The sequence below is a fragment of the Eretmochelys imbricata genome, chromosome 25, assembly GCF_965152235.1.
Source record: "Eretmochelys imbricata isolate rEreImb1 chromosome 25, rEreImb1.hap1, whole genome shotgun sequence".
Classification (NCBI taxonomy): domain Eukaryota; kingdom Metazoa; phylum Chordata; order Testudines; family Cheloniidae; genus Eretmochelys; species Eretmochelys imbricata.
In genome coordinates this window covers 9,983,603-9,996,290 of record NC_135596.1, presented here as the reverse complement: position 1 = coordinate 9,996,290, position 12,688 = coordinate 9,983,603, and the positions used below count along the sequence as shown (strand labels likewise).

Below are 12,688 nucleotides of genomic sequence, written 5' to 3'. Positions count from 1 at the left end.
CAAATATGATCGGAGGAGAAAGGAAAATTTAAGTTACAGGGACCTTGAGGTGTGGAGTATGGTGAAAGCAGAGCACGAGTGGAAGACCTGGAGGTGTGGGACATGTGACTAATGGTTCCTGTAAGTCCTGAGTATTGTGGGGAAGATGCTCCGACAGATATGAATTAATGAGCAAGGGGAGGTGGGAAGAGAAAGAATGTCTAAGGTACGGGAGAAAAATACTCTGAATAAATGCACACAGAAAAAAAATCAGATCATAGCTAAGAGTAAGGAATGGGCTGTCTACAGCATGATGAACACTACAATTCATTTACTCCAGTGAGGGATGACAGCTAATTATTCTGAATTTCCACGTCATACATAATTTACACATACAGGCCTGTAATACACCATTAATCAGAAGCCATGCAAACTGCGTTCTTTAGAACGCTGCAGCATGCCCAAATGAACTGATAGGTCTGTGCTTTCAAGGGGGGCCCTGGCCTCAGCACCTAATGCACATATTCAGGTCAGCTGGACACTGTTTTCAAACAAGTCACCCCAAGTCCTCATCCTGCACCTGCATCAGAGCGTGCTGCCCCACCACCCCCACATTGCTAAGGAAAAGCGATGTGAACAGTAACAAAATGCACTTGAATCCACTGGAGAGACATCTCCCGCCACCTCCCTTCTTTACTCTAGTTCATTTACTTCAGCTACCTACGACCTTCCTGTCATTCTTCACCCTCCTTTCCCAGGTCCTGTTCATGGGTCTGTTCATCCCAGCTCCACGCTCTCACCAACATCTGCCTCAACTCAAACACTACTGAAATCCCCTCTTCTGCTCACCTTGATTTCAACTCCCTTCTCCATGTTCACCACAAGCCTCACCACATACAGAATACCTCTACCCACCTCTAACACACAAAAGAAAGGTGACCACAATCCTCCTGTCCTCCTCTTCAAACAACTCCACTGGTTCCCCCATTTGTATCAGGAAGCACTTGCCAAAAGCCTCATGGACTTGCTCCATGGTATCTCACAATCCATGTTTCTCTGTACTCCCCCATGCTCATCTAGCTCAAAATTCCTCTGCACCGCTTCATACAATTTTACCAGGGCTGCTAGTTCAAGAACTTTCTCCTTTACATCCTACCGTCCAGAACAAAGCCTCCTTGTATCTCTGACTCATTGACTTTACATCTCATTTCAAATTTCAGATCAAAATGTAATTTATCTTCCCTTAGTTATGACACCTATAAAAGTAACGCAGCATTATATATGGTAACGCTGCAACACATTGTTGTTTCCAGCACTGGTATGTGCATATATATTATAATGGCACCCACAAGTAAAAAGCCAAAAAGGGATCTTAGCAAGCAGACAGTAAACACACACAACAGACATTCTGGTGGTGTGGGATAAAGGGGCTGAGAGTCAGTCTACTTCCTACATCCTAAAACTAGTCCTTACTGCAGGGGTAGCAGAAACTTTCTACAAGGGTCACAGTGGCATCTTGCCAGAAGCTTCAGAGCTGAATGTGTGTCCAAGCAGATATCTGAGCTCCTCTATGTTGCCTGCTGGCAGAGTAAGGTGTGATCTTGGCATAAATATTTTAAATTGTGTGCAGTTTAAGACTCCAGCAGACAATGGGAAGGGCTGCTCTGATTAAGATGGAGTAGTGCATAGTGGGTCATACAGACTAACATTTTCAAAATCAGGTGCCTAATGCTAGGCTTTTCAGGGGGTGCTTAGCACTTGCAGCTCTTACTGACTTCCAATGGGAGCTATGGGTGCTTAGAACAATAGACAGTTAACTAAGTGTCCTGATTTCCAACCTGAGGCATCAAATGTGAAAATTCTATACCTCCCATGAAATAGGAAGGAAACCATAAGGGACAATTTTGGCCCCATGCCCTAGTGGATGTTCATTCATAGAAGAAAAGCCACTATACAATTCAGCAAGACTGTCCATCTATTCAGGACTGAAACAGCAGAGTTGTGTTAACAGATCTGAGCGGGGTCCCAGGTTGAGAATAGTAGGGACTGCTTCAGGTTGGGTATGACTAGTCTGAGGTATACCGGTAGAGCTGTATAGGAGAAGCTAACAGCTGCTGCCCATACTCTACTTAGCTTTAGACCATGCTATCAGTCAGTCACTCTTACTCCCACACTGTCCTTCACTCACCCTGCCATGCCCAAGTAATTTAGCAAATCTGGCAAGCTTTATCAATCTCAAACCCTGTAATGCCTTAGGCATGAAACTCAACCCGCCTACTTCTTGCGCATACATGTCAAGCGTGTGCATAAACCTCTCTATAGACACTTATGAAAATCTGGTTCTTTTCATTTCTTAATGTTGCAGGGTGTGAGAAAAAGACACTGTTGATGTGGGGATGCATACAAGGGTATGTTTGGGCTGACCTGTGTATAAAGCAGAGCTGGCTGGGATGCCATATGAAGGAAGGATGCTATTTTAGTATTCTGTCATCTCCAATATTACTTCCCTTGCCCTACACAACAAAACCCACCAGCTTATCCAACAAATCCCCACACGCTCTGCCTGGTAAGAGTCAAGCTCATTTCACTCCTAGAAAAGTAGTGTTTCTCTTCCTCCCAAAAACTGCGGCAGCTGAGTCCAGCTGTTCTCAGTGAGACCCGCAACACAGGTAAGCTACTACAAAGAATGGTTTTCTTAAAATGTCTACTGCAGCTAAAGGAGGAACATGGAATTTACCAGGATACTGGATTGGACTGTTGGTCCATGCAGGGTACCATGTAGGATGAGGTACAGCTCAAAGGCCCTAATCAGGATCATGGGCCAATTGAGTCAGGTGTTGTACAAATAAATGCTTCAGATGAAGGCCTATTAAATCCATGATGCCCTTGGACACCTGCAAAATGCTGCACAGTGGACAGAAATCCATGGAAACTTGTTACTGAATCCAGTAGCATCACACCAAAGGCTTCCCAATGCTCACCTTCACTTTCCTGCCCCCACAATTTGTGGTTCTCTCTCCCACACCACCAATACACACGCCATACCCCTCTAATTATCTTCTGCCTGTAAAGTCTTCCCCTTTAATCACAGAGTCCTCCCACACAGACCCATGCCAACCAGTCTGGAGTTCACTACGACAAAGTGATGCTGCATAGACTCAGTGGCGGATGCTGCACAGTTGCAGGGCAGTCATGCAGGAGTTAACAGGTTTTTCTGTGAGGCCCCATTAAGCAATACAAGCGACTTCTGTGTAAAAGGATTTTTAATTCATCGTTACAAGTGGTGGTAATGAAGAGGATGCATGCTGGAAATGTCAGACGATCCATAAAGAGCTGGTGCTTCAAGATTTATCACTCTCGCATCACATTGTTCCATCATGCAACCTGAATAATGAATGCTTTTTACATTCACATTTGTGTACAAAACCCATTTGCACAACAGAAGAATAACTCTAGAAGCATACACAGATTCTTCTTAATCTCTCATCCAGGAAGGGCTGGGCTGCCTACACTGAATAGCTGCACAGTTAACAAATACATCAGCACTAACTACCAAATACATCAGTACTAATGACATCTTCCCCCACCATATCCCACTCTTGCTGTCCAAAACTGACTCCCACACAAAAGTAAAGCAAAAAGCACAATTTATCTTACCAAATGCACCCATAGCAGAGGGGTATTCAGAACCAACTGGGAGAACATAGCACCCTAGGCCAAGCCAAGACTCACTGATTCCATATAATCATTAATCCCCTGGGATGAAGCTATTGCAACCACCACAGAAAGAAATCAGGAGCTGATTTCATGATTACATGCCAGGAGCTGAATTTCTATTGATCTATCTTCTCCCGATTCCCTCCTTATCGAGATGACCACAAGGGGGCATGTGGTAATTTCTGCACAGACAATGGAGATGAGAAAGATTTCCTGATGGAGAAAGTGAAACATTTTAAGGGAAAGCAGACCCTCTCAGACATATCCAAAGGGTACTGCTTCCTGAGGCATTTCTGGTGAAAAATAGGAGAACATCCTCCAGCCCTTGCAGCCTGAGGCTCCTACACAATATTTAATGTTTTTCCTCACTAGCGAAGCCAAACCCTGCTATTACTCAAACAATCCCCAGGAAGCACCTACCAGTTTCCACCGCTGTTCTGGAATAGCACTGATGTCCACAGGATGGCGCTCTATTACGTTGAGGAAACGGGCCTCTGGGACAGCAATAGCACAGATTATATGGATCCACCTGGAAATCAGAGAAATTAGAAGCTGCCATATTTTTTTTAATTTTTTTGGCACATTTATGGGATGAACAAACTCTAGAGGGCTGTTAACATTTCTCCCGGTTTCTCTTCTATAGTATCTGGACACTTTTATGATAGTTGGCAGCACTGGTAATATTAGCATCTGGTTATTAATCATGCACTGCACTAGATAAAGGTCTCTGGAACAACAGGGATCAACTTTCTTCAATAGGGAACTGTGCCTGCATGGTGCTGAGCACTGTCTGAAAGGTACTGCCTTTGAAGTCAATGACATTAAAGGTGTTCAGTGCCACACAGAATTAGACCCTTAAGAGCAGAGAAAGAGTAGGACAGCACAGCCATCTCAGTTCACCCATCCACTCTAGAGAGCAGCAATTATGCATGTGAGGCAAAATTTCGCTCCCACACTGGAGCGCCATGACCAGTGTTTACAACATAAACAAAATTACTTGCACTAGTGCTTGGATGAGACTGCTGGTATACGTGCAATGCAACGTAGTGGTAGCTGTGCTGGTCCAGGATATTAGAGACAAGGTGGGCGAGGTGATATATTTTAGTGGACCAATAAATCTTTTATTTATTCTGTTGGTGAGAGCTTTCCAGGGAAGCTGGTCCAATAAAAGATATTATCTCACTCACCTTGTCTCTCTAGTATACATGCAAGACATTTGAAATGCTACCTACCTTCCATCAGTGGTCATTTGAAGAGCTCCTCCCCTGAGATTACACAGGCAGCAGTCCTACAGTAAAAAACCATCAAAAAGATTAACTGGAAAGGCAACCAAGGCAATCCCAAACAAAACCTTCACAGAGATTTATTAAGATGGGGCAACAGCAGGCAGGGAAATACTTTATCTCCCCACCTTCCCTCGGTGTTGAAGCATCCAGTTAATTCTCCCCAAAACCTTTCCTTTCCAGTCTCCACTACAGTAGATACTTACCGCTGCCCATGCATTGGCTGAGCACCGTGAACAAGACCAGCCTTCATTCACCAGATCAGGACGTATTCCATAGCAACCTGAAAGAAACCAAAGTATTCTTCTCACACTCTTGGCAACACATACGTGAAGCCCACTGCTGATCGTTCAGGTTAGATGTACCTTGGAAATTAGACACAGCATTTGGAATAACCAGATTCAAAACCCAAGAGACCACAATACATACATGACAAGGAAGAGGAGTCACCTAGGGGTAGGGCAGCTAGGATTGATGTCACACACTAATGAAGTAGAATGTGAAACCCCAACGCCTTCCTAGGGCCAGAGGTCAGGAGATGTCTGGCACTACACTCAAGAGATTGGTCTCAGAAGATATGCCCCTACTGCTACACTAAATGGACACATCAAAAGGGGTAAGAATGATGAGCTGATTTAAACCCAGCTGGTGCAGCCATCTTTGCAGAAAGATTGAGTAGGACTTTACTTTATTCTACCCCTTTTCCCCCCTTCAAATAATCTAGCAGTGGGGAATTAAACACTCTATGTGCTTACTGTTGCACATCACACAGGAAGTCAGCGGCGGAGCAGGGAACTGAACCTGGGGGAATCCCAGGCTAACCAGTGGGCCATCCTTCCTCCCAAGCACCTCATGAGTGACAGAGTTTGGAAAACTGATAGGAAGCTGACATGAGTTTCTGTTTTAAGCCGTTAAGTGAAATCTCTGTGGAGCCCAAACCTGTGTGGAACAGACTGTGAAATTTCAGCACTGATTTCTTGTTTCAAGACCACAGGTCAGGGGACCTCTGGACTTGAGGGGGGAATCTTCTGAAGTAACACAGCTCTCAGATGAGAGAGGGAGAAAAACAAACTAAAGAATGAAAGAAAAAAGGAGCCTAAAGGAGAAACTACGATGAGAAACATATTTGATATTCATGTTTGTTTTCAGAAAATAAATTAAATCTTGCTTATTAAGAGCAAACCAGCCTGCTCAGACTAAATTTTAACCTTTGAGTGCCGTTGTCTGTTTCCTCAGGAGCCACAGTGCTTCTGAATGTAGCTAAGATGCAAAATCTCATTCCTTTAAATAAATAGGAGGCTTTCAGCTTCCAGAAATAGCTATGCAAGAGAGAGGGGAAGAGGTGTGTGTGGAGGGGAATGAGAGTGATTGAAGCCCAGAATCAATAGTTAATGCAACGAGGCTAGAAAACAAGCCAAGTAACTACTCTCTCCCCTCAGTAGGGTGTGTCAGCACCTCAAGGGCCTAGAAACCTTGGCCAAGGTTTCCTGGCATCCCTCCCATTGTCACAGCCTAACGCAGCTGGGTGAGACGCCTCCAAATCGGACTGCAACAAGTGGCCTGCTCAGCAGTTTTACAGCACCCAGCCAGTCCAGCTTCAATAGCCCCGATGCTGTAGTGCCATTCTACAGAGTGAGAAAACTGGTCTCACCACACCAAAGTCAAATGGATACTGGAATCTACTCGTGTAAACAGACAGTGACAAGGAGACGGGGAGGCACCTGCAACATTAGACTAGAGTGAAGCAGCTAAACCCAAGCCTCATGGGTCGAGCATAGTTAAACCTGATTAGCAGAATGCACCAGGCTCAGTCTATGACTACAGATTAACTTTGCTTTATTCATATACACAACACTCTCTCCAAATCAGAATTTGGCTTGCTAACTTTGTTCCTGCATGCCTTTCTACTGGAGATGTATGCACGTCCTGGATAGAGAGACTCAACTCTCCAGTGACGACTATCTCCAAGATGAGAAAGCCATCTCTATCATGGGTGCATTCACCCTATGTCAACATACTACATACCATGTGCCGGAAGCGACCATCTTGTGGATGCAAGAGAAGTTCATCCTTTATTCTAATTCTCCACAACAGACATTTGTGCTCAACTGCTCTTGTCTACAAAGCTGAGACCATAAAAGCAAATTTTGTGGCTACAAGTCAAATAATTCTTTCCATCTGCCAAGGTCAAAGAGCAGAATAGTAATCTACCACACTTCCTAATATTAGTGCAAATCTTAACTAGATGCTGTACAATCTACAATACTCCTGACGAAGACCAGCACCTTCAACCAGCTGCCATCAGAAGTCCTCTCTTGGGCATAATAATCAAAAACATAGTGGTTTGTAGTGTTGTTGTAGCTGTGTTGGTCCCAGGATATTAGAGAACATGGGTGAGGTAATATTTTTTAATGAACCAACTTCTGTTGGTGAAAGAGACAAGCTTTCAAGCTACCCTGAGCTCTTCTTCAGGTCTGGGACCTTTCCGATAGAAGATATTACCTCACCCATCTTGCCTCTCTAAAGAAACAGACATATATGTCTTCTGTGATAAACTAACATTGTCACAAACAGCAACACAGACACTATGAAAATGCATCTCAGAAACTATTCCATAACCCCAGGTGCTCCCAAGAACAACAGAGGTTCACAGAAATCATGGTATTAACTACCCTCTCTCATAAAGCCTTGATAACTGGTTCACCTAGTAGGTCAACATTTGAACAAGTGAGAGGATTGAGGAGGTTAGTTAAACAGAAATTAAAAGGTACAGTGACTAGAGTGAAATCCTTGCAAGCTGCATGGACACTTTTCAAAGACACCATAATAGAGGCTCAACTTAAATGTATACCCCAAATCAAAAAACACAGTAAAAGAACTAAAAAAGAGCCACCTTGGCTTAACAACCGTGTAAAAGAAGCAGTGCGAGATAAAAAGGAATCTTTTAAAAAGTGGAAGTCAAATCCTAGTGAGATAAATAGAAAGGAGCATAAACACTGCCAAAGTAAGTGCAAAAATGTAGTAAGAAAAGCCAAAAAGGAGTTTGAAGAACAGCTAGCCAAAAACTCAAAAGATAATAAAATGGTTTTTTTTAAATACATCAGAAGCAGGAAGCCTGCTAAACAACCAATGGGGCCCCTGAACGATCGAGATACAAAAAGAGTACTTCAAGACAATAAAGTCATTGTGGAGAAACTAAATGAATTCTTTGCTTCAGTCTTCATGACTGAGGATGTTAGGGAGATTCCCAAACCAGAGCCATCTTTTGTAGGAGACAAATCTGAGGAATTGTCACAGATTGAAATATAACTAGAGGAGGTTTTGGAATTAATTGAGAAACTTAACTGTAACAAGTCACCGGGACCAGATGGCATTCACCCAAGAGTTCTGAAAGAATTCAAATGTGAAACTGCGGAACTATTAACTATGGTTCGTAACCTGTCCTTTAAATCAGCTTCTGTACCCAGTGACTGGAAGATAGCTAATGTAACATCACTATTTAAAAAGGGCTCTAGAGGTGATCCTGGCAATTACAGACCAGTAAGTCTAACGTCAGTACCAGGAAAATTAGTTGAAACAATAGTAAAGAATAAAATTATCAGGACACATAGAAGAACATAAATTGTTGGGCAACGTTAACATAGTTTCTGTAAAGGGGAATCATGTCTTACTAATCTATTAGAGTTCTTTGAAGGGGTCAACAAACATGTGGACCAGGTGGATCCAGTGGACATAGTGTACTTATTTCAGAGTAACAGCCGTGTTAGTCTGTATTCGCAAAAAGAAAAGGAGTACTTGTGGCACCTTAGAGACTAACCAATTTATTTGAGCATGAGCTTTCGTGAGCTACATCCGATGCATCTGATGAAGTGAGCTGTAGCTCACGAAAGCTCATGCTCAAATAAATTGGATCCTAGACAAATTGGAGGATTGGGCCAAAAGAAATCTGATGAGGTTCAATAAGGATAAGTGCAGGGTCCTGCACTTAGGATGGAAGAATCCAATGCACCACTACAGACTAGGGACCGAATGGCTAGGCAGCAGTTCTGCAGAAAAGGACCTGGGGTGACAGTGGACAAGAAGCTGGATATGAGTCAGCAGTGTGCCCTTGTTGCCAAGAAGGCCAATGGCATTTTGGGATGTATAAGTAAGGGCATAGCGAGCAGATCGAGGGACGTGATCGTTCCCCTCTATTCGACATTGGTGAGGCCTCATCTGGAGTACTGTGTCCAGTTTTGGGCCCCACACTACAAGAAGGATGTGGATAAATTGGAGAGAGTCCAGCGAAGGGCAACAAAAATGATTAGGGGTCTAGAACACATGACTTATGAGGAGAGGCTGAGGGAGCTGGGATTGTTTAGCCTGCAGAAGAGAAGAATGAGGGGGGATTTGATAGCTGCTTTCAACTACCTGAAAGGGGGTTCCAAAGAGGATGGCTCTAGACTGTTCTCAATGGTAGCAGATGACAGAACGAGGAGTAATGGTCTCAAGTTGCAGTGGGGGAGGTTTAGATTGGATATTAGGAAAAACTTTTTCACTAAGAGGGTGGTGAAACACTGGAATGCGTTACCTAGAGAGGTGGTAGAATCTCCTTCCTTAGAGATTTTTAAGGTCAGGCTTGACAAAGCCCTGGCTGGGATGATTTAACTGGGAATTGGTCCTGCTTTGAGCAGGGGGTTGGACTAGATGACCTTCAGGGGTCCCTTCCAACCCTGATATTCTATGATTCTATGAAATTGGTTAGTCTCTAAGGTGCCACAAGTACTCCTTTTCTTTTTATAGTGTACTTAGATTTCCAGAAAGCCTTTGACAAGGTCCCTCACCAAAGGCTCTTAGGTAAATTAAGTTGTCATGGGATAAGAGGGAAGATCCTTTCATGGATTGAGAACTGGTTAAAAGACAGGGAACAAAGTGTAGGAATAAATGGTAAATTTTCAGAATGGAGAGGGGTAACTAGCGGTGTTCCCCAAGGGTCAGTCCTAGGACCAATCCTATTCAACTTATTCATAAATGATCTGGAGAAAGGGGTAAACAGTGAGGTGGCAAAGTTTGCAGATGATACTAAACTGCTCAAGATAGTCAAGACCAAAGCAGATTGTGAAGAACTTCAAAAAGATCTCACAAAACTAAGTGGCTGGGCAACAAAATGGCAAATGAACTTAATGTGGATAAATGTAAAGTAACACACATTGGAAAAAATAACTCCAACTATACATACAATATGATGGGGGCTAATTTAGCAACAACAAATCAGGAGAAAGATCTTGGAGTCATCGTGGATAGTTCTCTGAAGACGTCCACGCAGTGTGCAGCGGCAGTCAAAAAAGCAAATGCGTTGTTAGGAATCATTAAAAAAAAAGGGATAGAGAATAAGACGGAGAATATTTTATTGCCCTTATATAAATTTATGGTATGCCCACATCTTGAATACTGCATACAGATGTGGTCCCCTCATCTCAAAAAAGATATACTGGAATTAGAAAAGGATCAGAGAAGGGCAACTAAAATGATTAGGGGTTTGGAACGGGTCCCATATGAGGAGAGATTAAAGAGGCTAGGACTTTTAAGCTTGGAAAAGAGGAGACTAAGGGGGGGGGGAGATATGATTGAGGTATATAAAATCATGAGTGGTGTGGAGAAAGTGAATAAGGAAAAGTTATTAATTGTTCCCATAATATAAGAACTAGGGGCCACCAAATGAAATTAATGGGCAGCAGATTTAAATGAAATAAAAGGAAGTTCTTCACACAGCGCACAGTCAACCTGTGGAACTCCTTGCCTGAGGAGGTTGTGAAGGCTAGGACTATAACAGGGTTTAAAAGAGAACTGGATAAATTCATGGAGGTTAAGTCCATTAATGGCTATTAGCCAGGATGGGTAAGAAATGGTGTCCCTAGCCTCTGTTTGTCAGAGGGTGGAGATGGATGGCAGGAGAGAGATCACTGATCATTACCTATTAGATTCACTCCCTCTGGGGCACCTGGCATTGGCCACTGTTGGTAGACAGGATACTGGGCTGGATGGACCTTTGGTCTGACCCAGTATGACCATTCTTATGTTCTTAGGATTGTAAGTGGCTTACTTGGCAATTTCTGGTTTCCAAGGTATGATGTACATAAATGGTACTTTACATGCCCATAGGGTCAGACTCCTTGCACTGACAAAGGCCAAAACAGGTGAAACAGCAGGCAGAAAGAAACTAAGATACCTCCAGAAGCAGGATCTGCTCAAAGATATCTGCTCTGGAGTTTCCTCATTTCTAACAGGGCATCATCACCGATAACCACATGTAAGTGCAAAACTAGTTAGAAGTAATTTCAACCTGAATCCCCATGAATATGATGTACAGCTGGTATATTCATGCTGCACTCTCTCTGTAGTAATGGCATGGGAGATAGAATTCTTAACGCACTTTTTATTCCCTTTTCTTCCATTCTGCTCCCCATGTAACTCACCTGGAACTGCTGGCACCAGTACTCTTTTTAACCCTAGCAAAAGGCTCATTGTCTGCCCCAGCTGTGCAATCATTCAACAAAGATGGCCATTTCTCTCGGAGGATTCTCTTATGGAAGTGCAAGTGTAAAACTGGCCAGGAATCATTACATTACACGGTGCAAGTGAGCAAGGAGGAGGTATGTAATGAGCCATGGCTCCACTCGTTGTTGCTTCCATCAGGTGGTTTTATACTTTTCATTTCAAAAGATCTCCGAGAATGATGCTCTGTCATCTTAATTGCTGAAGGGAGATTTCAGGATTCTATTTCCCACCACAGCAAAAGGATGCAATATCCTGTTTCAGTAGTGCAGACGGAGGGGCGGGGGGGCGGCAGAACGACTTTAGACACTGGTTGACCTTTAAAAGCTCCAGTCAGTTCCCCATAATGGCCTGGGAAGAGAGTATGTCAATGGCACACGTTTTGGGAGAGAAATTTAAGAACTTCTTTGTCCTCATGAGACTCCCTGGAACCCAAATTACCATTCTGTTCATGCAGGCTTTGAGAAAGCCAATCTGTAATAGATGTGTCACAAGGAGAAAAGTGCCCAATAAAATAATGGACTTTCCTCTAAAAGATAGTATCTCAATGGGAGCCCAATCTATAGCTGAAAACATTTTAGAGGCTGAGCTGCTGTAGTTTCAGCTGCTATTGAACACTGCCCTTGGGGTTGTAACAGGGGACATTCCCAATCCACTCTAGAAATAGAGGCTGACGCACTGAAGTGAATGTACCTGTTTTCGCTTCCTCAGGTGTTTCCCCATGAGCAGCTTTTAATCAGTACCATGGCTGATCACACAAGCTAACGATTTCTACTTAGTGTCCCCCACCTGACTTACATGTCTAAGGTGGCACTGCTGTATTCGCCTAGCTTCCACATCCCCTGGACTCACCAGCGTGGCTTAGGAAGAGAGGCTGCACATTGGGAGTTTATATGAAAGAAGCCTGCATAAGAAGGGAGCTTCCATTAGGCAGGACCTGATCTCTCCCTTATTCGCTCTCCCTCCTTCCCTCTGACCAGAGAAAATAATTCCAGGGGGAGCAGAAGAGGATGGCAGATGTACAGAAATATGCAAGGATGGTCATAGCTAGGACAGACCTGAGAACACAATGAAGAGGAAATGTATATGCCTATTAGTATAGGACCTGAAGAAAGGGAATGTGGCAGGAACCGCAGGCATGTCCATAAAGTGTCCAAATGCAGAAAGCATAGGTG

At 43.5% G+C, this 12,688-nt stretch overlaps 1 protein-coding gene across 1 annotated transcript in view; it reads right to left on the bottom strand.

Moving 5' to 3' along the window:
- Positions 1 to 12,688, bottom strand: part of KDM4B (lysine demethylase 4B) — a 176,618-nt gene that overhangs the window by 15,397 nt on the left and 148,533 nt on the right. Inside the window, exons 16-18 of the mRNA XM_077841948.1 lie at positions 5,186 to 5,262; positions 4,929 to 4,984; positions 4,117 to 4,225 (exon numbers count right to left, since the gene is read on the bottom strand). Coding sequence (XP_077698074.1) covers positions 4,117 to 4,225; positions 4,929 to 4,984; positions 5,186 to 5,262 — 242 coding nt within the window. The remainder of the gene's footprint in view (positions 1 to 4,116; positions 4,226 to 4,928; positions 4,985 to 5,185; positions 5,263 to 12,688) is intronic.